We start from the raw sequence: 23,143 nt of genomic DNA, 5'->3' as shown, positions 1-23,143 counted from the left end.
CTTGGCTGGGGTGGTGGGGAATGCAGTAAAATGCCGTAAGTGTTGATTCAACATGGTATGAAGGATGAGGAGTGAAAGCTGTCCACAGGGTCCTGAATTACAGAAGGGTGGAAGGAACAGGTATTCAGGTTCAGAGAAAAGTAAAATGGAATAGGAAATTAGGTACATTTGCTAAGTTGTTAATCAGAAATAATTAAAGTTTGACATCTAGAAAGAGCCAAACTGGGATTGTAAAATGTGCACTTATCACCGCGGTGGGAATTGGTGCCTTGTTGCTTAAACTGAATCGGATGTTGACAGTTCCTCAGGCACTTCTACCTCAATATTGGAATTGAAAATATTGGCCAAATAAAGTTGAAATTAAAAAAGTAGAAAGAATTAATGCCTTGCCAGGAAGGATGTCTGTCTGGGAGTTAAAACTACCAAAAGATACCCACTAGGAATGCTTGGGAGGCCTGTGACAGAGTGAGCCTTAAAATGCACAGCCCATGTTGAGTGTTAGAAAGAAAGGTCAGCCCTATAGTCTCCCCTTCCACCGCCACCACAGCCCTCCCTCCCCCAAGGAAATGTAGATGCTCCTCCATCCACTTTTGAAGAGACCTGGACAGGCCCAGAGGTATTTGACCTGATATCAACCCAGGTGTACTTTCCTATTGCTATTAATGGCAAATTCCCACAAAACTAATGGCTTAAACAATAAAAATGTATTAGCTTACAATTCTTTTTTTTTTTTCATTTTTTTTTTAATGTTTATTTACTTTTGAGAGAGAGAGACAGAGTGTGAGTGGGGAACGGGCAGAGAGAGAGAATCTGAAGCGGGCTCCAGGCTCTGAGCTGTCAGCACAGAGCCTGATGTGGGGCTCGAACTTGTAATGGCAAGATCATGACCTAGGTTGAAGTCATACATTTAACCATCCGAGCCATCCAGGCGCCCTGCAGTTCTGATGGTCAGAGGTTTCACCGGGCTAAAATGAAGGGCTATGTTCCTCTGGGGTCCCCAAGGGAGAATCATCAGTTCCCCCAACTTTTGCCACTTCTAGAAGCCTCCTGCATTCCTTGGCTCCTGGTCCTTTTCTCCATCTTCCAATCTCTCTCTGACTCTGACCCTCCTGCTTCCCTCTTATAAGGACTCTTGTTTCCAAACCATCTAGATAATGCAGGACAATCTTGGCATTTCTAGCTCTTTAACTCAATCGTACCTGCAAGGCCCCCTTTGCTAGCTAAAGTTCCATATTCCAGGTTCCAGGAATTAGGATGTGCATGCATTTGAGGAACCACTATTTTTTTTTTTAAGTTTGTTTATTTTTGAGACAGAGAGAGACAGAGACGGAGTCAGAGTGCAAGCAGGGGAGGGGCAGAGAGGGAGACACAGAATCCCAAGCGGGCTCCAGGCTTGGAGCTGTCAGCACAGAGTTCAACGTGGGGCTTGAACCCACAAACCGCGAGATCTTGACCTGAGTGGAAGTCGGATGCTTAACTGACTGAGCCACCCAGATGCCCTTTCAGGAACCACTATTTTGTCTGCCAAACTAATTACCTACTCAAACCAGCCGGAGACACTTCATTGGTGATTATTTGCTCTGCGGCAGTGCATTACTGGAACCGATTTATCAGCTGCAGCCCAGCCCCCGCTGGCTGATGTAAGCTTCCCTGATAAATCTACACCACTGAAATTCCTGTCATGCAGAAGGTGGCGGGGTACAGGCTCATGACAACCTGATGGGTCAGGGCTCCGTGAGCTCCTTTGGAGGACACTTATTAGTGACTGCTTGCCTCTCTCTCTCTCTCTCCATGACCCCTGCTTCAAAATGAGAAAAAGACCAGGGCGGAATTCCCAGATAAGCACGTTTTCCACAATTGCTTTTATATTAACGTTGCCAAGAGACGCATCAAATGGGCATCACGTTGGATGCTAATTTCTATGGATTGGTTATAACTCTCCCGATCTTGTGTTACGTTCTAGCTCCTCATCACTCTTCTCAAACTTTCTATCACCTTCTCAAACCTTCTATCACCTTCTCAACATATTTTCCGTTGTTTCGCAAAACTCTTGTCAGCCAAATGCAAGATTTCCTTATTTTGTTTTCTGCTGAATTTCTCTGCTCCTCATCATTGGAGGAAACTATAAGCACCATTTAAGAGCTTTGCTCCTATATTGTAGAAACACCTGCCCTATGAGGTACATATGCTTCCCATATGTTCTGATTTCTTACCACTGCCTCAACAACTTTATAAAATACCTTAGGTGGCTTCTATGTCCTACAAATGAACTTCATTCTAGAGTTTCTTTGGGACATAAGGACTTAAAGCTGGATGTGATGAAGGAAGACTCCATACATCTTGGCAACTGATTAGGTGGGAGAAAGGATGGAAAGGCAGAGGGAGAAACAAATAAAAGAAAGCTCAGGGATGTCTGGGTGGCTGCACTGGTTAAGTGTCTGACTCTTGATTTTGGCTCAGGGCATAATCTCATGGTTTGTGAGTTCAAGCCCCACATCAGGCTCCTCACTGACAGTGCAGAGCCTGCTTGGGATTGTCTCTCTGCCCCTCTCCTGCTCTCTCTCTCTTTCTCTCTCTCTCTCAAACTAAATAAATAAACTTAAAAAAAAAAGAAATCTCAAAACTCTGAAATTCAAAAGAATGGGAGAGAAACCAAAAGAAGGGGAGCAAACTTTGAATCGATTACAACTTTGGTTTCGGTTATGTTGACTTGGTGATCACAGAAGATGATGAAATGGAAATAGTGATGCTAAATGTAAAGAATTTTCACTCCACCATAAGAATAAGAGTGAAGGTCATGTAATTTATTTTAATACTCAAGTGTCCCTCCAATAGAAATATATGAGGAAAGAGAACTAAGCCTTGGCTTAGAAAAAGCATTAGAGGACAAGTTGAAGTGCATGAATGAGCATGCTCTGTATTGTAAATTCTTCATTCCCTCATTCATTCATCCATTTGCCATTCATTCTCACACTTGCATTTCTTCATTTATTAATTGAGATGCTACAGGCCAGACACTAGGCCCATAGCAGGTAGTGTGTGTATTAGCGATAACTAAAGTAATATCTTCTCAATGAATGAGCTGTTCAAAGTTGAAGACAAAGAGAGAAAAGAGAAAAACTTTGACAGTGTGCCAAGGAGCTGGCAATGATCAGTTATTTCAGTAAATATTTGTTTAATGAGTGAGGCAAGGAGCGTGTGAGAATTTTTCAGAGGTACCAGGCTATGCCAAGGGAAAAGGTGAGGTTTCCACAGAAGTAAAAGTGTTGAAGGCTAAGTTCAGAAGAAAGATAAGGCTGAAATGTTGCAAATGTGTTTTCCCAGGATTTGTTCACTTCAGCAAGGTAGCAAGAAATTGGAACTACTTCAGGGTTCTCATACAAGTTAAAATATCGTATTCATTTCTGTTAACCACGTTAGCCTTTCTCTCCCCATTCTCTTTCTCCTTCCTCCCTCTTTTCCTTCCTCCCTTCCTTGCTTCCTTTCTCCTCAGGCTAACCATCAGCTTAGTAACACACATTCACATAGCTAAGTTCAAGGAGGTTGCTGGGTTAAAGCCAATAAAGGGAATATGGTGAACAATGATAACTGCCTAGTCCATACAAAGAACCTCACCCCCAAAAAACAAATAAACAAAATAAAATAACTAGTGAATCCTTCATTAAAAAAAAATCTTGTTTGGAACCAACTAATCAAACAGTGAAGAGTGGTGTTCCTCTATTTGAAAGCAGGATCCTGAAGTCCAAGCCCGCACCTCCTTGGCTTCCCTTTCACTCATGCAGTGGCCTGAAAGACAACCTCATGGATGTTCCCAAAACCAAGTCAGGATCTAAGGAACCCCAGTTTGAAAATGCCTGTTCTAGGCGCCTGGGCGGCTCAGGTGGTTAAGTGTCCAACTCTTGATCTCAGCTCAGGTCTCAATCTCAGGGTCATGAGTTCAACCCTTGTGTTGGGTTCTCAGCTGGGTGTGGAGCCTACTTTAAAAAAGAAAGAAAGAAAGAAAGAGAGAGAAGAAAGGAAGGAAGGAAGGAAGGAAAGAAGGAAAGAAGGAAAGGAAAGGAAATAAATGAGAGCGCCTGTCCTAGAAGAAAGGATGTGATATAACATACATGGTCTTGTTTATGAAAGGGAGTTTGTTAAAGCCTGGACTCAAGTTGTTGACTATCTGTTCTGTGAGATGGAAAAAAGTGAGTCATCAAATGTCACACCCTTACCCAACTGCCTTGAGATTGCAAAATGTTAAGAAGGATCTTATGGAAAACACCAGTGGGCAGCCAACAGAGGTGTGGAGCTGCATCAGTGCCACAGTGGGGACATTTGCCTACTCATTTTACGAGTGTGCCCAGTTCAAAGAGGTTTGAAAACCGATTACTAGAAACTGTATGTGGGATTTCCTCTCCAAATCTAGGAAGCTTATGTGTTACGAAGATATGTAAACCCCTAAATCCCCAGTAATGAGTAAAGAGGTAAGCGTTTGTACATGAAAGGATTTGAAAGCAAAGGTTTTATTGTATTAAGATCAACGGTAAACATACAATTTGACTGATCATGATCCAGCCCTGCAGGAGCCTGTCCTGCTTTCTTGTTTGGTCCACAAAGAATGCAACAAGCCACATCTTGCACAACAGGCACCGCACAACCTTGTGGGGAAAGGCCAACTCACCTGCCATGCTGCTGATGTTCACCAGCCTCCCCTTGGATCTCCTAAGAAGAGGCAAAAATGCCTTTGTGACCTCCACGGCCCCAAAGAAGTTCACGGCCATGCATTGTTTGTAGTTAGTCATGGGAATGAGCTCTCCGTCAGCTGGTAAGCCAATGATTCCAGCATTGTTGACCACAGCCCACAGTCCTGAAGACAGAAAGGAATGGCTTTAATATCTCATGATGCTGAAGAGCAGGAGGATTTTTAACACTTGAAGCTCCAGAGTCTAAAGGACCTCTTGAGATTTAGGATCTAGGCAGATCACTCAAACTCAGACCTCAGTCTCCTCGAATACCTAAAACCACCTACTTTGGGCGGGGTTGTGTGGAGAGTAGATTTGAAATATTAAGCAATGGTTTTTTGGAGGTATTTCCTTTCCTTCTGACACTTTCCTACATCCAAGCAGCTAGATATTTGCTTTATCTGGGGAGGGAAGCCACAGGAAAGGGGAGTGTAAGAAGAGCCCTACTTCATGTTTCTGCTTTGAAGGAGTGTGTAGAGATGGAATAATATCCTGACAACCATGCAGGATGATATACGAGCCTGTCTTCCCTTTTCCCTAAACTAGAAAAGATCTCCTAATCCAGGGAAATGGGAAAACTGGAGAAGTTTTCGAGAGCTAAGAAGATTTCAGAATCTCTGAGCCCAGTCCCTTCCCCAACCAGCCTAATCTTGTTGATTGCATCACAACCACCAGAAGGGCTTGTACAAACAGATTGCTGGGCCCATCTCCAGAGAATCTCATTTGGGGGTGTCTGGGATGGACCTTGAGCATCTACATTTCTGACTAGCTCTCACGTAGTGCTGATGCTGTAGGCCTGGACCACACTTGGAGAAGCCCTGTTCCCAAGTAGTGGTTTGCAACCTTGACTGCACATTAGGATCATGGCGGGGGGGAAGGGGGGGAGGGATGCTTTTTAAAACCCCCAGTGCCCAGCCACATCCCAACAAATGAGATCAGAAATTCTGGGATGGGGAAGAGAAGGGACCTTGACGTTAGTAGTTTTAAAAATTTCCCTGGGGATTCCAATGTACAAGCAAGCTTGGGAACCACTGCCCTAAATGGTGGGAAAGAGATAATCCCAAAACTCCAAACTCCTATAGCAGAGGTGAATGACCTGGGTCCTCTTCACCTGGGAGAAACAGAGGTGACAGAATCTGGGGTATGTTTATTCTCTAAGTTCCCTGAGCCTCAGCCTGGTTTAGAACAGTGGCTCTCAAGATGTGGTTCAGAACCAGCAGCAACAAATGGGAACCTGTTAGAAATGCAAATTCCAGAACCCTACTTCAGCCCTGCTGGATCAGAAGCTAGCGAGCAGAAATTGTTTTTGAAGCTCAGCTTCTGTGACAGGTTATCCCCTCCAAGTGATCTCAAGCGTGAGAACCTGTGTACAGAAGCCGAAAGAGCCTCAGTGCTAGCAGACACAAATGGCAGGAAGTCCAGCCCTAACAGTGTCTTTTTGATGGCATCAAGAAGGTCGGTAGCAGCCAACTTGCACAAGGACTGGACAGATCATTGGACACCTCAGCAGGGGTCAGAGTGAAGCACTGATGAAAGATGAAATGTCTCCTCCCTAGTAATTTAGACGCTACCCTGGGGACATGAGGTGAAGCTCAAGTTGAAATGGTTTGCACCACGCGGTAGAGACATGGCTCAAAGTAGATACAGAGCTGAGTTGCAGAAAATAATGTCACATTTCTCACACACTTGAGCTGGGGGTCTGACATTTATACACAGTCGTGATTGGGAGCCTTAAGTGAGATGATGCCTAATGTAGTAAGAGCTCAACAGCTATTATGAGGATGATGGTGGTGGAGAGGACGCCTCTCCTGAATTCATTCAGCCTGATATACACCTTGGACAGGCAACCTGCAGGCAGCAGCTTGAGAAGGTACTAGAATTGGAGTCACCAAACTTTTTCTAAAAAAGGCCAGATCGTGAATATTTCCGTTGCAGGCACTGCTGGTTCAGCTCTGCTACTATAGTGGAAGAGCAGACACAGACTTCAAAGCTCCACTAAAGCTTGATTTATGGACATTGGCATTTGAATTCCATATCATTTTCATCTGTCAAAATAATATTCCTCCGATTTTTTTCAACCATTTAAAAAATGTAAAAACCATCCTTAGCTCACAGGCCATACAAAAACAGGTGGCAGATCTATATAATGTTCTTTAAATGACAAAGTTAAAAAGAGAGAGAGAACAGATTTGTGATTGCCAGGAGTGACAGATGAGAATATGGCTCTAAAAACCTTGCCTGAGAGAGCTTGGTGGTGATGGAATAGTTCTGTGTTTTGATTGTGGTGCTTTTGTACAAAGCTGCCCACATGCATGCATGCGCATGCGCGCGCGCGTACGCGCACGCACGGACGCACACACACACACACGCACAAATAGCTGGTGAAATACAAGCTCTGTGGCTTATACCAATGCCAGTTTCCTGGTTTTGATATTGTACTGTAGTTATGTAAGATGTTAACATTGGGAGAGGCTTGGCAAAACACACACAGGACATTTATTTGTGACTTCCTGTGAATCTACAACTTTTTCAAGATAAAATATAAAACAGAACAAAACAGGGCTATAGTTTGCCAACTCCTGCCATAGAATTTTAAGATGGCTGATAAGCCCACTATACCTGTGGGTCATATTAAGTTTTAAAATAATTAATATCTACTTATATAATAATATATTGTGTAGGAATACAGCACAGTGACAGCCCTCTTACAGGAGCTGAGGGTTCCTCATTTGTCTACAGGCCCCAGAGGGTTCTTCAGGAAACTTCCTTCTTGGTGATTTTAAACTTCTTGTTTCACTGCTTCATTTCCTCTTTGAGTTGAGAGGCTGAGGTTGAGAGAGACCTCAAGGAAAATGGGCAGAAGGCATATTGGCAATTGTCTCAGAAGAGGATTGCTTTCCAGAATTCTGGCCACAAAACAGCATGGGCTTGGTCGTTGGAAAGTGTACTTACCACATCCCTTCATCATCCCTGGACACTGGCGTGGTATTTCCATATTTATAACCCATTGCTTTATTGTTCAATATGGTCAATACTGCTCCTCTGGGTCTCACTAGAGGGGTCTGTATCAAATACCTCCTTGAATAAGACACCATGAAGTCCCCTTCATAAGAGGGACAAAGTCAAATCTCTGATACCACAAAAGACCAGGCGAGGAAGGCTACTTTTCTAGAAAACAACCACACATTGTTAAACTTGCTGAAAATTAATCCCTAATAATAAAAAATCCATTTTTCTCTCCTCCTCTCACTTCTTAGATGTCTACTGAGTATTTATTATATGCCAAGGACTGTGCTTAGTGTTGAATGAATGGAAAATAAGAGCCCTTACTGAATGCCTGATGCATGTAAGGGACTCTTCTGTTTCCTATATAACTACATCTTCAACCACCAAATGAAGCAGATAATATTACTCTTTTTATGCTATAAATGTCTGCAGTGAAGAGAATATAAGCAACAAGTACTTGAGGCCTCCAAGCAAAGCCCGAGGGGAGAAAGCAGAGCTAAGAAACAGAGACTCAGCCCTGATGACATTGTTTAAGGATTCAATACGCCTGAAGCTAACAGGTCTTTTCACTTACGCAAATACATTCCTTTATACATTAGCAATTTTGAACTGGGTTTGTGTCACTGGTATCTGAAAGAATCCTTATGGGAACATGGTTGTGATTCTCAAGGAACCTCCTGGTGAGGAGCGGGAGATGGACAGATATTTGTAATCAGTAAGGCAGGTATGTACAAGGTATAACAAGTGAGTATCCAGAAGAGGAAGTGAATGATATAACTTGGATCACCAGGAAGATCATGTAAGAGATGTTATGTTTGAGCCGGTGGGAGTAGAGTCTGCACTTGGACAAAGTCAAGAGTGTTAGAAGAAGGGAGTAGAGGCAAGAAGGAAATTTTGGTAAGAGGAAGTTGGATGTACAAAGACATGACACATTTAACATATTCTACTCCGGAAACCAATCAGAATTTACCGAGTAGACCAACAGGTATTGCAGATTAAGGTTTTGACAGGGGGCATTATCCTGAAAACCTTCAAATCATCGTGAGGAGGTTTAGAGTATATTTGGTGGTGGATAGAGAACCACTGAACCATTCAATGAGACTGAACATGACACCTCTCACAGGCCTGGCTCGTGGGAGGAACCCAAGACATGGAGGCTCTGTATGTCCAAGGGTTTATACGAGATGAGTGACATTATAAGTTGCACGCTATGAAGATTACTATTTGGAAAGTAATGAGGAGGGAAAGCCCTGTTGCAAGGAAGCTATTGCGGGGGGGCCCATGTGGGAGGCGAGGGCTTGCACTCAGTCTCATTGCCTGGAGATGAGAGAATGGAGCTGGGCTGATGAAAACCTAGGAGACAGAACTGAAGGACTGGGGGCCAATAGAATTCGGGAACTGAGGGTAAGCCAAAGGTCTAAGTGGCCCCCAGTCTGCTGTCTTGGATGACTGACCCTGAGGCAATGCCAGCTTCTGAGCTGTGGAATGCAGGAGGGTAAGCTCATTTGCATTTGCAGACTGGCAACAGGGTAAAAAATAATGAGGTCAGGTTTTGACAAATGGAGGTGGGATGTCTGGCAGACAATTTTATATACATAATAGGTCAAGACGTTGAGAAGAGGGCTAGGCTGGTAATATACGTGGAAGGGACTGGCATACATCTCAGTGTTTCTCAGCTCTGGCAGAACATTAGCATCACCCACGGCGCTTTCAAATGTACTGAGGCCTGGGATCCCTGAGTGGGATCTTCATTACAGCTGACATTCTCAGCAAAAGGACAGCAAGAGTGGCAGCCCCCTTATTGAAGGGTCAGCTGAGTCGTTGCCTGTAGACACCGATTTGATTGGTTGGGGGAGGGGTTCCCAGGCTGGATGGGCATCATGAGCGTACCATTTGTGTAGTCACAGAGTACCCTGTACTTCTTAGCTTCATGCTTGTTTTAATTCTCTGCCTAGCATCGTCTTAAAGTCTTAATCATTTTTTTAACAAGGGGCCCCACATGGTTTTCATTTTGCCCTGGGCCCTCCAACTCCTGTAGGTCATCCTGGGCCCAAGCGTGGGTAGTTTCAAACAATCCCCAGGTGATTGTAATACGCAGCTGGGGAGCGCCAGGACAGAGCAGCTGAGCCCAGGAAAGATGGAATGGGAAGTTTGGGGAAGGAGCCCTCAGAAACGGTCACATTCTATGGGGGAGGGTGGAGGAACGGGTTCATGCAGGAGAAGCAAAAAAACAGAGAACTAGGGAGGCACTGGGGGGGCTGGAGACCTCAAAGCCAAGCCAAGGGAGGGTGGTCAACACATTTAGAATACTGCAGATATATGTTAACTAACTTGGATTTAAATTAAATAAATAAATATGCAGCTTTCTTGTTTTGGTAGAACTATATCTCACTCTAACCATTGAAAATTTAGCATCTAAATGGAGTTGGGGTAGAAGTATAAAATATACACCAGATTTCAAAGATTTCATTCAAAAAATGTAAAATACCTCTTTAATAACTTTTGTATTGATTACATATTGAAATGTTAATATTGTAGATATATTAAGTAAAATGGTTTATTGACATTTTGAAAAAAGGGGGGACACCTGGGTGGCTCAGTCAGGTAAGCGTCTGACTCTTGGTTTTGGCCTAGGTCATGATCTAACGGTTTATGGGTTTGAGCCCTGCATCAAGCTCTGTGGTAACAGCACAGAGCCTGCTGGAATTCTCTTTCCCTCGCTCTCTGCTCATATGGTTGTTCTCTATGTCTCTCAAAAATAAACAAACATTAAAAAAATTTTTTCGTAAAAGAATGAAATACTGCAGAGAGGTAAAGAGCTAAGTGTTCAGAATGATACTTATTAGCTCAGCCAGACCAGTTGGCCAACACAGGATTGAAGGTGAAGAAAGGGACACAAGTCTAACACATGTTATATTCGTGGGAGGTTAAAAGCAATGGAGGTGTGGGCATGAGGGGAAGTAATGGGAGAGTGACCAAGCAGACGTTGGGCGAATGGGTTAAAGAATTCAAGTTCTGTGAGGATGGACCTTGCCTCACTCATTCATACTATCTTCGTGTTTGCAAGAGGCCGCGGCATGTGACAGGTGCTCAGTGCAGGTATCCTCAGGTGTGGTCAGCAGCCAGAATGGACTAGGGGGCAGTGATAAGTAGAGGCTGGGACCAGAGTTGGTCACTTGCTAGGAGGGTGAGAGGCAATTGAGGGGTGGGGAGCTGAAGGCAGTACCTCTGTTCTGCACCTTTTCCACCACTTTGCTGTGGGCGTCTTTTATCTGCTGCGGGTCGGTGATATCCATCTGGAGCACGGAGACACGCTTGGAGCAGGTTCTTCGCAGTTCCTCAGCTCCAGGTCCCTTTTCGTTTAGAACTCCCACAAACACCGTGAAGCCAAGCTTGTCCAGATATTTGGACAGAGCATGGCCAAATCCAGAATCGCCACCTGCAAGGGATTAAGGTGATACAAAGTGGGCTCAAACTCAGATGGCCGGAGAAATTACTTAATAAGGAAAACATTCCATGCTATGGAAGATTGTCCATGTTTTCTGGAGAGAGCGGCACTTGAGGAAGTTTCTTTATCTGCTAAGTGGAAAAATGGGCAGACAAGCCAAAACAGATGCATTTCTCTGTATAAAAAGAAGAAAAGTAAGGTAAAACTCAGAGTGGGGGCATAAGTGGAAGGGGAATTTCTGACGGAGGGATGGCCCAGGGGTGGCTGGTGGCCAAATAACCGAGGAGGTGAAGACACCTAATGGAAACTTTTCTATTATCTCTGCTGGATCACATTTGATGTAGCCTCCAACACTCCATAAAATCTTCAGTGAATCATTCATTACAAACTACTACTTTACAGTTGGTTTTGGGCTTTAGAGATATAGCAAAATGTCAGATCCTGCTTCCACTGTGGACACAAGTCAGTAACAAGAGGCTTCCCAGTCCCTTCTAGGTTATGAAAGATGATGGCTCACAGTCACCTGCACTGCTCATGTCCTCAGAGCTTTTCCCTCGTGATAACCTTCTCCCAAGGAGTTGAATAGACAGCAACTCTAGAAAGAAGCTTGCAACAGAAACCAGATAGAAAGCCCTAAGTGCATCACTTTGTGGAAATAAACAGATGACATAATAATATGTAACATACCTCTCATACTTTGAGATGGGAATTTACCCAAACAAGTCTGCAGGACATTATGGACCCTGGAAAAAATGGCTTTATGTCCACAAGTGATAGATACCTGAAATTCTGAATGAAGGCAACATGGATGTAAAATCGCCTGTTGAGCCACAGCAGAATAAACACCCAACAGTTAACATGCCTCTAAAGCTCTAAAGGTGAGAAATCATCTTCACACTGGCTGTGTCAGGTGGTCTTTCCTATAGACCTTAAGGGATCTTTCTTATCAGGAGTCAGGGGCTATAGTCAGGTGTCTACCTTAGAATTGGAAAATACGAGAAATCAGAGAGCACACTAACAATTGACTCAAGGAACAATATGTCAGTGATCAGAAAAAACATCTTACTTCCAACCTAACAAGAAGTGTCTGGAATCTGAACAGAAGTGTCACTGTCCCTAAGAAGAGGATGATCACCTAGATCTACTCTAATGATCATACATTAGAAGACGAAAGGACAAACTCACCACCAAAAAAATCAAACAACCCCATTCAAAATGGAGCAGAGGCACTGAATAGACAGATTCCCAAAGGAGACATACAAACGGCCAACAGACATATGAGAAGGTGCTCAATACCACTAATCTCCAGGGAAATGCAGTCAAAACTACCACAAGACATCCTCTCACACCAGTTAAAATGGCTACAATCAAAATGACAAGAAATAACAAGTGTTGAAAAGGGTGTAGAGAGGAAGGAACACTCATGCACTGTTGCTGCAAATGCACATTGGTGCAGCCACGGGGGAAGCAGCATGGAGGCTCCTCAAAAAATTAAAAATAGAAATACTATATAATGCAGTAATTCCACTATTGGATATTTACCCAAAGAAAACAAAAATATTACTCTGAATAAATATATGCATTCCTATTTTTATTTCAGCATTATTTATAACAGCCAAGGAAGAGACAGTAGCAATTGAGGCAGATACAAGTATCTGGGCCATGTGACAGATCTCACCTTGGTGTAAATTAGCATATGAGAATTATGGCTCTTCTAACATATAGTAACATATGTGTGTAAAAGTTTTGTGAGTCCAGTGAATGTGGCTTTGCCCTGTAGAAATAGACCTGCAGTTGGACAAATTCAACTTCTGAGTCAACTATGCTGAAACCAGCTCCTGGACAGTGTCACGTTCAACAGATAGGGGCAAAGCATGCAACCCCTCCCCGGAAACCCCAGATTTTACTGGTGATCAATACTATCTTGCAAAATTATTCTCCAAATGTCAACAGTTGAGAATACCTTTCCCATTCCACACATGGGAAAACTGAAAAGGAGAGGGACCAGTGTCACCGAGATAGTAGGGATGGACTTAGACTCTTTGCCAGAGCCTAAATCCAAGTCCATGACTCTTCATTATCCTGGACCAGTCACCTTCTCCTTTATCTGTATAAGTAGAGAGGGAGACATGGGGAAGCCAAGTCCAGAATGGTCCACTTGTGGCCCAGCAAGGAAGGGTATGATTTTCCTGAAAATAACTAACTTAGAACTGGAATAGAATGAAGAGTGGATCTGGAGCTGGGTTATACCTGCTATGGTGGGTGAGGTCAGATGTTCATGGAGGACCTCTCTCATTGGTGATACACCATACCCTGTGCTTCTGCTTCACGGTCGGCATGACCAGACATATTGGGGCCATGAACTTCCAAGCTTTCAGTTCCCCTGACAGATTTCGGTCATAGTAGAATGGGAGTATCTTCCTTCTCTGCACAGAAAGAACCATTCTGTGGTGCAGAGATGAAGACTGTGGCCCTGGGTTCCATGCAGCAAATAAACACCCAGCCAGGGTATGTACAGAGGGAGGTGAGAAAGGGTTGTCCACCCAAATGTCTAGCAACAGATGAATAAGTAAACAAAATGTGGTGTATCCATACAATGAAATCTGATTCAGCCATAGAAGGGAATAAAGTTCTGATATGCACTATAGCAATGGTGAATCTTGAAAACATTATGCTAAGTGAGAGAAGAAGGAGACATGTTGATCCTCACTGCATGTTCTCTGAGCAGAGAAAACTCTGGAAGAAATTTTTGCAAGTAGGGCCTTTAAAAAATTATTTATTTATTAAGTAGGCTCCATGCCCAACGTGGAGCTTGAACTCATGATCAAGAGTCTCATGCTCTACTGATGGTGCCAGCCATGCATCCCTGAAGGTAGTGACTTTGACAAGTTAATGAATCCAGGATCTAACTCTCTCTAGAAAGTTCCTAGGAAGAGCATGGCATATAGTAGATACAGGCAAACTTCATAGATTTTGTGGGTTCAGTCCCAGACTGCTACAATAAAGCAAGTCAAATGAATGTTTTGGTTTCCTAGCACATATACAAGTTGTGTTTACACTATGCTGTAGTCTGTCAAATGTACAATGGCATTAGGTCTACAAAACGATGTGCATACCATAATTTAAAAATGCTTTATTGCTGGGGTGCCTGGGTAGTTCTGTCAGTTAAGTGTCTGACTCTTAATTCCAGCTCAAGTTATGATGTCACAGTTTGTGAGTTTGAGTCCTGCGTCTTTCTTAAAACAAGACAACAGGAAAGCTTGCCACATCAACTGACTCTTCCTTTAGAGAATGATTTCTCTGTTTCATGTGATGTGTGACCGCATTTTACCCACAGGAGAACTTTTTTCAAAATTGGAGTCAATGCCTCTCAAACCCTGCCACTGCTTTGTCAATTCAGTTTATCTGTTAAATCCTCTGTTGTCATTTCAACCATCTTCACATCATCTTCACCAGGAGTGGAAACCACTTTCACAAAAGACCACTTTCTTTGGTTACCCATAAGAAGCAACTTCTCATACGCTGAAAGTTTTATCATGAGAGGACAGCAATTCAGTCCCATCTTCAGGTTCCACTTCTTTTTGTCTGTTTGTTTGTTTATTATTTTTGAGAGACAGAAAGAGAAAAACTACAAGCCAGGGAGGGACAGAGAGAAGGAGAGACAGAGGATCTGAAGTGAGCCTGCACTGACCGCAGTGAGTCTGATGATAGCACTGGGGCTTGAACTCACGAACCGTGAGATTGTGACCTGAGCCGAAGCTAGACGCTCAACCGATTGAGCCACCCAGATGTCCCCAGGCTTCGCTGCTAATTCTGGTTCTCCTGCTATTTCCACCACATCTGTGGTAACTTCCTCTACTCAAGTCTGGAACCCCTCAAAGACATCCATAAGGGTTGGAATCAACTTTTTCCAGACTCCTGTTAATGCTGAAATTTTCACCTCTTCCCATGAATCACAAATGTTCTTCATAGCATCTAGAATAGTGAATCCTTGGGGCGCCTGGGTGGCTTAGTCGGTTAAGCGTCCGACTTTCACTTGGGTCATGATCTCGCGGTTCGTGGGTTCGAGCCCTGCGTCAGGCTCTGTGCTGACTGCCAACTCAGAGCCTGGAGCCTGTTTCAGAGTCTGTGACTCCCCCTCTCTCTAACCCTCCCCTGCTCACGCTGTCTCTCTCTCTCTCCTAGAAATAAATAAAACATTAAAAAAAAATTTTTTTTAGAACAGTGAATCCTTACCAGACGGTTTCCAAATTGACTTTACCCAGATGCATCAGAGAATCACTATTTATGGCATCTTTAGCCTTACAAAATGTATTTCTTAAACAGTAAGACGTGAAAGTCAGAGTTACTTCTTGATCCACGGGCTGCAGAATGGATGTTATGTTAGCAGGCATGAAGACAACATTAATCTTATTATACCATCCCTATCAGCATTCTTGGGTGACTAGATGTGTTGTCAATGAGCAGTAATATTTTGAAAGGAATTTTTTTTTTCCCCTGAGCAGTGAGTCTCAACAGTGGGCTTAAGATATTTGGCAAACAGATGTGCTGTCACACAGGCTTTGTTGTTCCATTTAGGGGACACAGGCAGAACAGATTTAGCAGAATTCTTAAAGGCTCAAGCATTTTCAGAATGGTAAGTGAGCACTGACTGGCTTCAACTTAAAATCGCTAGCTACATTAGCCCCTTGAAAGAGAATCAGCCCGTTCTTTGAAACTCTGAAGCCAGGCATTGATTTCCTTCTCTAGCTTTGAAAGTCTTGTTGTTTAGTGAAAATCTGTTGGTTAGTATAGCCATTTTCACCGTCTTAGCCAGATTCCAGGATAACTTGCTGCAGCTTTTGCATCAGGGCTTGCTGCCTCACCTTGGGCTTTCGGGTTATGATGACAGCCTCTTTCCTTTACGCCTCACGAACCAAGGTCTGCCAGCTTCAAGCTTTTCTTCTGCAGCTTCTTTGCCTCTCAGTCTCCATGGAACTGGAGAGAGTGAGCACTTTGCTTGGGATTAGGCTTTGGCTTAACAGAATGTTTGCTCTTCTATCCAGGCCACCGAAACCTTCTCCAGATCAGCAGGAAGGCTGTCTTGCTTTCCTCACATTTGCATGTCTGCTGCAGGAACCCTTTTGATTTCCTTCAGGAACTTTCCCTCTGCATTCATAGCTTGGCTAACTGGCACAAGAGGCCTGGCTCTGGCCCATCTCGGCTTTCAACATGCCCTTCACCCTGAGCGTAATCACTTCTAGCTTTTGACTTAAAGTGAGAGATGCGGGGCTCTTCCTGTCACTTGCACACTTAGAGGCCAGTGTAGGGTTCATAAATGGCCTAATTTCAATACTGCTGAGTCTCAGGGAACAGGGAGGCCCAAGGACTAGGGGAGACGAGGGAAGGGCTGGTCTGTGAGCAGTCAGAACACACACAACACTGACTAAGCTTGCTGTCTTCTATGGACACACTTCGTGGCACCCCAAAACGATAGTAACATCACAGATCGCTGATCACTGGTCAGCATCACAAATATAATAGTAATGGAAAAGTTCGAAATGTTGTGAGAAGTACCAGAATGTGTCACACAGACACGAAGTGAGCAGATGCTATTGGAAAAATGGTGCCAATAGACTTGCTCAACACAGGGTTGCCACAAACCTTCAATTTGTAAAAAGCTCATTATCTACAAAGCACAACAAAGCCAAGGGAGGTAAAAGGAGATGTGTGTGCTGGACAAATGAAGTGATGCCGTATTGAACTTTGCCAGGCCCTGTGATTCTGGAAAAGAGCAAACAAAAACACCCCCACTCTATGTTTCTTAGGGAACAACTTAATGCAAAGAAGTCCTCTTCCCCATGTGACTTGAATAACACTCACGGATGCTCCCCTGACTTACCTATGACAGGGCCAGACCCAGGCCCTCCAAACCTCCATTCATTGCTTCATAAATGATTGGCTGAATTCACCTGTCACCAATGAAGCATTTGAACCAAATGCTTGTTAACCAAACTTTGGTGCAGATTCTCTCCTTTCCCCAGGCCCTGGCCCACCCTCAGCCTGAGCCAGTAGACAGCCCCTCCTGAGAACAGGCTGGTCTCAGGGGAAAACCTTCTCTCGTCTCCTGTCTGGTGAGGGCAGGCCCGGCCATCCAGTCCCCCTCACCTGGTTCCATCCGGACGTGTTTACAGCCCCCTCTAAAAGCAACATTCTGTTCTTGGTTGAACCCTTGAGATACTTGCAGATCTACATTAAGAGTATTCCCCATACAATGACAGTCCCATCCCCATGCAATAACCCTTTCAAATAAAGTCTCTCCTTACTAAATCTGGATTTGTTTTTATTTGATGGTGAATTAACAAAGCCAAAGTTCATGGAAGGCCATCTGCTTGTTCTTATCTGTAAGAAGGCACAGCACAGAGGCCTGGGTGTGAGCCTGGGTCCCGCCATCCCTACCTATGCAACCCCAGTGAGGTTATTTAACCTCCCTGTGTCAGCTTCCTCATCTGTAAAATGGACTTAATAATGATACCTAAACCAGTTAATATTTGTGATGTGCTTAGCATTGCTGTTCCCAGTAATAATTATATAGATTTTTAAAAAATAAAACCATGATCCTTCCTGATTTTCAGACCTTTACACGCACAAATTGGTAGATGAGGAATTTGTGTCTAGTGAGAACCAACTCAACATCTTGGACAGATGCATACTGCCTAAATCTGCCTCTTCCACGGATGAGTTTTGGAGAGTGTTCTGTGTAGTTGTGTGGACCCTCTCCTTCTTCATCTGGGAAGTGGGGTTATTACAATATATCCTTTGTAGGCTGTTGTTGGGAAGTAACACACAGTGGATGTTATATACAAGACCCAACATGTTGTAATCCGCTCTTAATGAGTATTGTGGCTATAACCAGGACATCGTTTGTGATTTACAGTGTTAAAGTTCAGACTGTGCTAGTCCTGAGTCGGTGCAAGTCTCAGAACATTCTTGGGAAAGAAAGCCGCTCCCCGTTGAGAACCCTTGCGTACTCTGGAAACTCAAAGATAAGGCTGGGGCCTTGGGGAAAAAACAAAGTGTCTCATAAGAGTTCCCTGATGATAACCTCTGAAAATAACCACACCCCATATGGATTGCATGTTCACCAAGTTCTAGCCAGCCTCACACATACATACTAACTCACTAAATCCTCCCAACCACTTTGAAAGGTAAATCATTTTAATATCATCAATTACAGAGGAGGAAACCAAGATACAAAAAGAGTTAAATCATTCAGCTGGGACGTGGCAGAGTTAGGTTGGAACTCAAACAGAACTCAGGATATAAACAGCAGGAATATAAAAGATTCAATTCTTTGGGGCACCTGCTGGCTCAGTTGGCAGAGCATATGACTCTTGATCTCAGGGTCATGAGTTCAACCCCCACATTGGGTGTACAGATTACTTTAAATAAATAAATACAAACTTTAGAAATATTCAATTCTTTTAGAGCACAGGACTTAGCACATAGAAGATGGTCAATAAAAAGAATGTGTTAACTAAATGGGCATTTAAGAAGACATTGGAATGTGAATGCTTTCAGAACAGAGAATCTTTTCATTTGTGTTGATAGTACCTGACTCAAAGTAAGTGCTCAAGAAACATTTGTTGAATTGGATGTCTACCTCGGGAGAGGGTGGATGAAATGCTGGGGTTGGTTTTAAGCTACGCCTTTGAGATCATTCTTTTCTCTAGTGACCTGGAAATATATCAACTTGGAGCAAGCAATGAGCATGAAAGCCACATCTGTGCAAGATTGGAGTGAATTTGAAATACAGATTCATTCTAAAAATATAAATCAAGTCTCCATGTATGTGCACAATGGAAACAATATGAATCCCTTTAATTCAAAACAGTTAACAATTGTGTAGTCTCAAAGCTGGTGGGCTCATGGGAACTAGATTTATGCCATTGCTACTGGAAAGTGCTGGATTAGCTGGTGAACAGAGTCCATCATTTGTTCAAATCTTAAATTAAGCAAGTTGTGAATAACTGAAGTTCAGAAGTTCCTTAGGACCACATCTCTTAAATGCAACATACCACCCTATAAAGGTGAGACTGCATGTGCTCTTGATTACAAGCTGGTCCCTGGGAAGTTACTTTCAATTCTTTTTTTTTCTTCAAGATTTTTAATGTTTATTTATTTATTTTTGAGAGAGAGAATGCAATCTGGAGAGGAGCAGGGGGGGATGGGGAGGGGGGAAGACAAAGAATCCAAAACAGGCTCCAGGCTCCAAGCTGTCAGCACAGAGCCGGACTCGGGGCTCGAACCCACAAGGCACAAGATCATAACTCGAGCCGAGATTGAACACTTAACCAACTATGCCATCCATGCGCCACCCCCACTGGAAGCTACATTCAGAAAGAGGGACAAAGAGGGAAGAATGTCCAAACCTGCAAATAGTTTCTAGTTATTATCCAAATATCCTATAAATAATGAAACTTTAACATCAACAATACGGTAAATAAAAGAAGAAATCCCTATTTATCCTAACAATCTAGCACAACTTTTATGGGCTTCATGTTTTTTCTTCTAGACTTCTTTCTGCACATCGTTCTTTAACAATTCCATTTATAGCACACATTAATTTGACAATTAATTTTTAAGTTAATATTAGGTAATCATTTTTACACATTTCTACATTGTCTTCAAAACCACAAACCATTATTTTTCATAACTAGATGAAATTTTCCCTATTAAAATGCAGCAGAGAGAGGTGCCTGGGTGGCTCAGTCAGTTAAGCTTCTGACCCTCGGTTTTGGCTCAGGTCGTGATCTCATGGTTCGTGGATTTGAACCCTGCATCAGGCTCTGTGCTAGCAGTGTGGAGCCTGCTTGAGATTCTCTCTCCCTCTGTCTCTCTCTCTGCCCCTCCCTCACTTGTGCCATCTCTGTCTCTCTCAAAATAAATAAACTTTAAAAAATATACATTGAGACACCTGGGTAGCTAAGTCAGTTAAGTGTCTGACTTCAGCCTGGGCCATGATCTCACGGTTTGTGAGTTCAAGCCCCGCATTGGGCTCTTGCTGACAGCTTAGAGCCTGAGCCTGCTTCTGATTCTGTGTCTCCCTCTCGCTCTGCCCCTACCTTGCGCTCCCTCTCTCTCTCTCTCTCTCTCTCTCAAAAATAAACATTAAAAAAACTTTTATAACAAATAAATAAATAAGTACAGCGGAGATAAATGGTAAGAGTCTGGATTCTAGAGCTAGGATACCTGGGTTCAAATCCTGGCTCTGCCAAGTACCAACCATGTGACTTTGGCCAGTCACTTAACCCCTCTGTGTCTCAGTTTTCTCATCTATAATGTCGAGTGATATTAGCACCTTCCTAGGGTTGTTAGAAGAATTTAAATGGTTTGGTCAGTTTAAGTAATGGGCACAAGTCCTGGCACATGGCAGTTACTGTTCAGGTGTTTGTTAAGTAAATAGGAACTGTGTTCTTTAACCCAGGCCACTACTTTCATTGGTTGTTTCTAGCTCCTGGAGCCAAAAGAATTGTCAGTTCAGTTCTTATCTTGTGTCATTGGCTCTGCTTTCTGACATTGGTCCTCCCATTGCCGGTGATCTCTCGGACCAATAGCAGCCATAAGTAGAGCTTCTTAGGGGAACAGGCATCTTTGGATTTATTGAGGGCTTTTCTTCTAGTGGAATTTCACTTCTAACGGTGGAATTCACAAACACAAACTGAAGATCTGCTATGTATCAGTAAGAACATGATCTGAATATGTGTTTTGCTTGCACAAGGTGTTTTGTATAAATCTAAACTGACGCTTAGAATTAGGCGATTTCACCTGATAGGCCAACTCCAGGCCTGCATTCCAACCAGGAACCCATGACGAAGCTGAGGACCCCAATGGCTGCTCCCTGCCATGGGTCATGCTCTCAGAGCAGGGATCCACGGTGGGCATGCACCGCTCCCGCCTTCCTAATGATACCTGCCCCACACCTGTAGCCTTGTGAGCCCAAGACCCCAATGTACTTTGTCCCATTTACAAAGGTCATCTGGATCCAGAGATGCTTATCTTGAAACCTGTGAAAAACTAAGAAGGAAAAGACTTACTCCTCCCTTGTTTAAGACTTAAGCAATCCATCAGATTGCCACCCTTGTGTTGACACTGCTTGTTCCCTTTAAAATAGGTTAGCTTTGATAAAATGGTAGATAAATAAAATAAAACTCTAGTGCACTTAAGACTTCCCTGAGGGCCATTTAAGGCTCATCTCCTAATCCAGGAAGAACAAATACTTGGCAATTGTACCACCAACACTTGCCTTCTTTGCCGGTGATATTCTCAAGGTAGTAACTGTTGGGTGGTGCGGCCCTGGGAAAAGTACATTTTGTAATGGAAATAAATGCATTTTTCCTGAAATATAATCTTTATGAATAATTATCCCATACTATTGTTATTTCTACCTGGTTTTTTGTTTGTTTGTTTGTTTATTTTGAGAGAGACTGAGACAGAGACAGCACAACCAGGGGAGGGGCAGAGAGAGAGAGGGAGAATCCCAAGCAGGCTTTGCACCACCAGCACAGAGCCTGGTGCAGGGCTCAAACTCATGAAACTGTGAGATCATGACCTGTACCAAAATCAAGGGACAGATGCTCAACTGACTGAGCCACCCAAGTGCCCCTGTTATTTCTATCTTAAGATAGCCCACTGAGAGGCCAGAACATTAAATACTTGTTCAAGGTCACAAAGCTGGGATATGCTAAAGTTGTCTTTGGAACCCAGATTTGCTCTTTCTAAGGTATGTTCTTTTCCTTCTATAAGTCATTGTCTCTTTGAGCATCTTGGGCAGGAGATGGGCAGGGAGGATGCACAATGTGGAGACACCGATGATGAGAGCTGTCTGCCAGCGAAGGGTCTCTATCACTGGTGCCAGCTCTCTTCCCAGAGGATGCATTCCTATCCTCCATGCAACAGCACCGACTGCTTACAGCGGCTCGTCCAGAAAGGAAAATGCAATGATTTGTTCTCAGTGGTGCATGAGGGAACAGCTCCTAGACTGGCTGCAAAATAAGCAATCAAAGTGACTCTGCTGGTTTTGGGCAAGGGGCCAGACTCCCAGAACACAGGCCAGTCCTGAACTTCCCCTGCAGCCACCCCAAATTCATCACCAAAGGCTTCACCTTCTGGAATTCCTTATTCTCCTAAATGGCATCACCCTCCCTCCAGTTACCCAAGACCAATGCCTTCTCCTGATTCTCACCTCCATTCAGTCCCCTTGCCTTCCATGCTAAGATTTTGACAACTATCTCCATATCTCCTTTTCTGCACCTTATGACAAAAAAAGTCAACCCAGCTCAGCCTGCCATCAGATTGCCGCCAAGGTTGGGGATGCAACAGGAAATGACATAATTGTCCAAAATTTCATATTACATCTATTCAGGTTATTCTAGATAAGAAACAATGGGCATGACTCTCAGTACTAACATCCCTGAAACCCATGCTGATGGAGATGTGTGGTTAGCTGAAATGATCAGAATTTCAGAAATCCTTGGCCAAGCCATTAGAAAGAGGTGACTAAATACCCAGATTAGGGTGGGGAACCTGTTGACAGTACTAGGGGACTCTGCCAAGACTTCCCAGCCCCATTTCCACTAAGGGTGTCTTTGCAGAGATTTGGAGAGTACTTTTTTTTTAATCTACTAAATGCCCACCTTCTCATAAAGAAAGGAAATAGGAAGAGGCTATCCAACAGTTGGTATCCATAACCATAAAAAAAGATAGAGCACTGGCTTTCCCTAAATGCCACTTTTAACTTCTGACATGTCTTCCTATCTCTCTTCACATTCATTCATTGTGCATGCATCGTTCATCCAGAGATATTGGGCCAAGTTCTAGAAACACTACCATAAAAGAGAGACCTCTCCCCACCTTCATGGTGCTCACTGCCTAGAACAGAGGTTCTTAATCCCGAGTCCCACTGCAATCCCTGGGACACTGAAAA

The 23,143-nt window shown here is 43.5% G+C and overlaps 1 protein-coding gene and 1 long non-coding RNA gene across 5 annotated transcripts in view; one reads left to right on the top strand and one right to left on the bottom strand.

Annotated features, from left to right (window-relative positions):
• The window catches only part of HSD17B2 (hydroxysteroid 17-beta dehydrogenase 2), an 84,059-nt gene that overhangs the window by 31,956 nt on the left and 28,960 nt on the right, over positions 1-23,143 (bottom strand). For both annotated transcript variants that reach the window (XM_077754213.1, XM_077754215.1), the window contains 2 exons: positions 10,957-11,169; positions 4,664-4,849 (listed from right to left, as the gene is read on the bottom strand). In XM_077754213.1, the coding sequence (XP_077610339.1) occupies positions 4,664-4,849; positions 10,957-11,169 (399 nt within the window). The remainder of the gene's footprint in view (positions 1-4,663; positions 4,850-10,956; positions 11,170-23,143) is intronic.
• The window catches only part of LOC144223473 (uncharacterized), a 70,786-nt gene that overhangs the window by 27,167 nt on the left and 20,476 nt on the right, over positions 1-23,143 (top strand). The gene's annotated exons all lie outside the window — the stretch shown is intronic.

Source organism: Crocuta crocuta, unplaced genomic scaffold (assembly GCF_008692635.1).
Source record: "Crocuta crocuta isolate KB4526 unplaced genomic scaffold, BGI_CrCroc_1.0 scaffold61, whole genome shotgun sequence".
Taxonomy (NCBI): Eukaryota; Metazoa; Chordata; class Mammalia; order Carnivora; family Hyaenidae; genus Crocuta; species Crocuta crocuta.
This window is presented reverse-complemented; position numbering and strand designations above follow the sequence as displayed.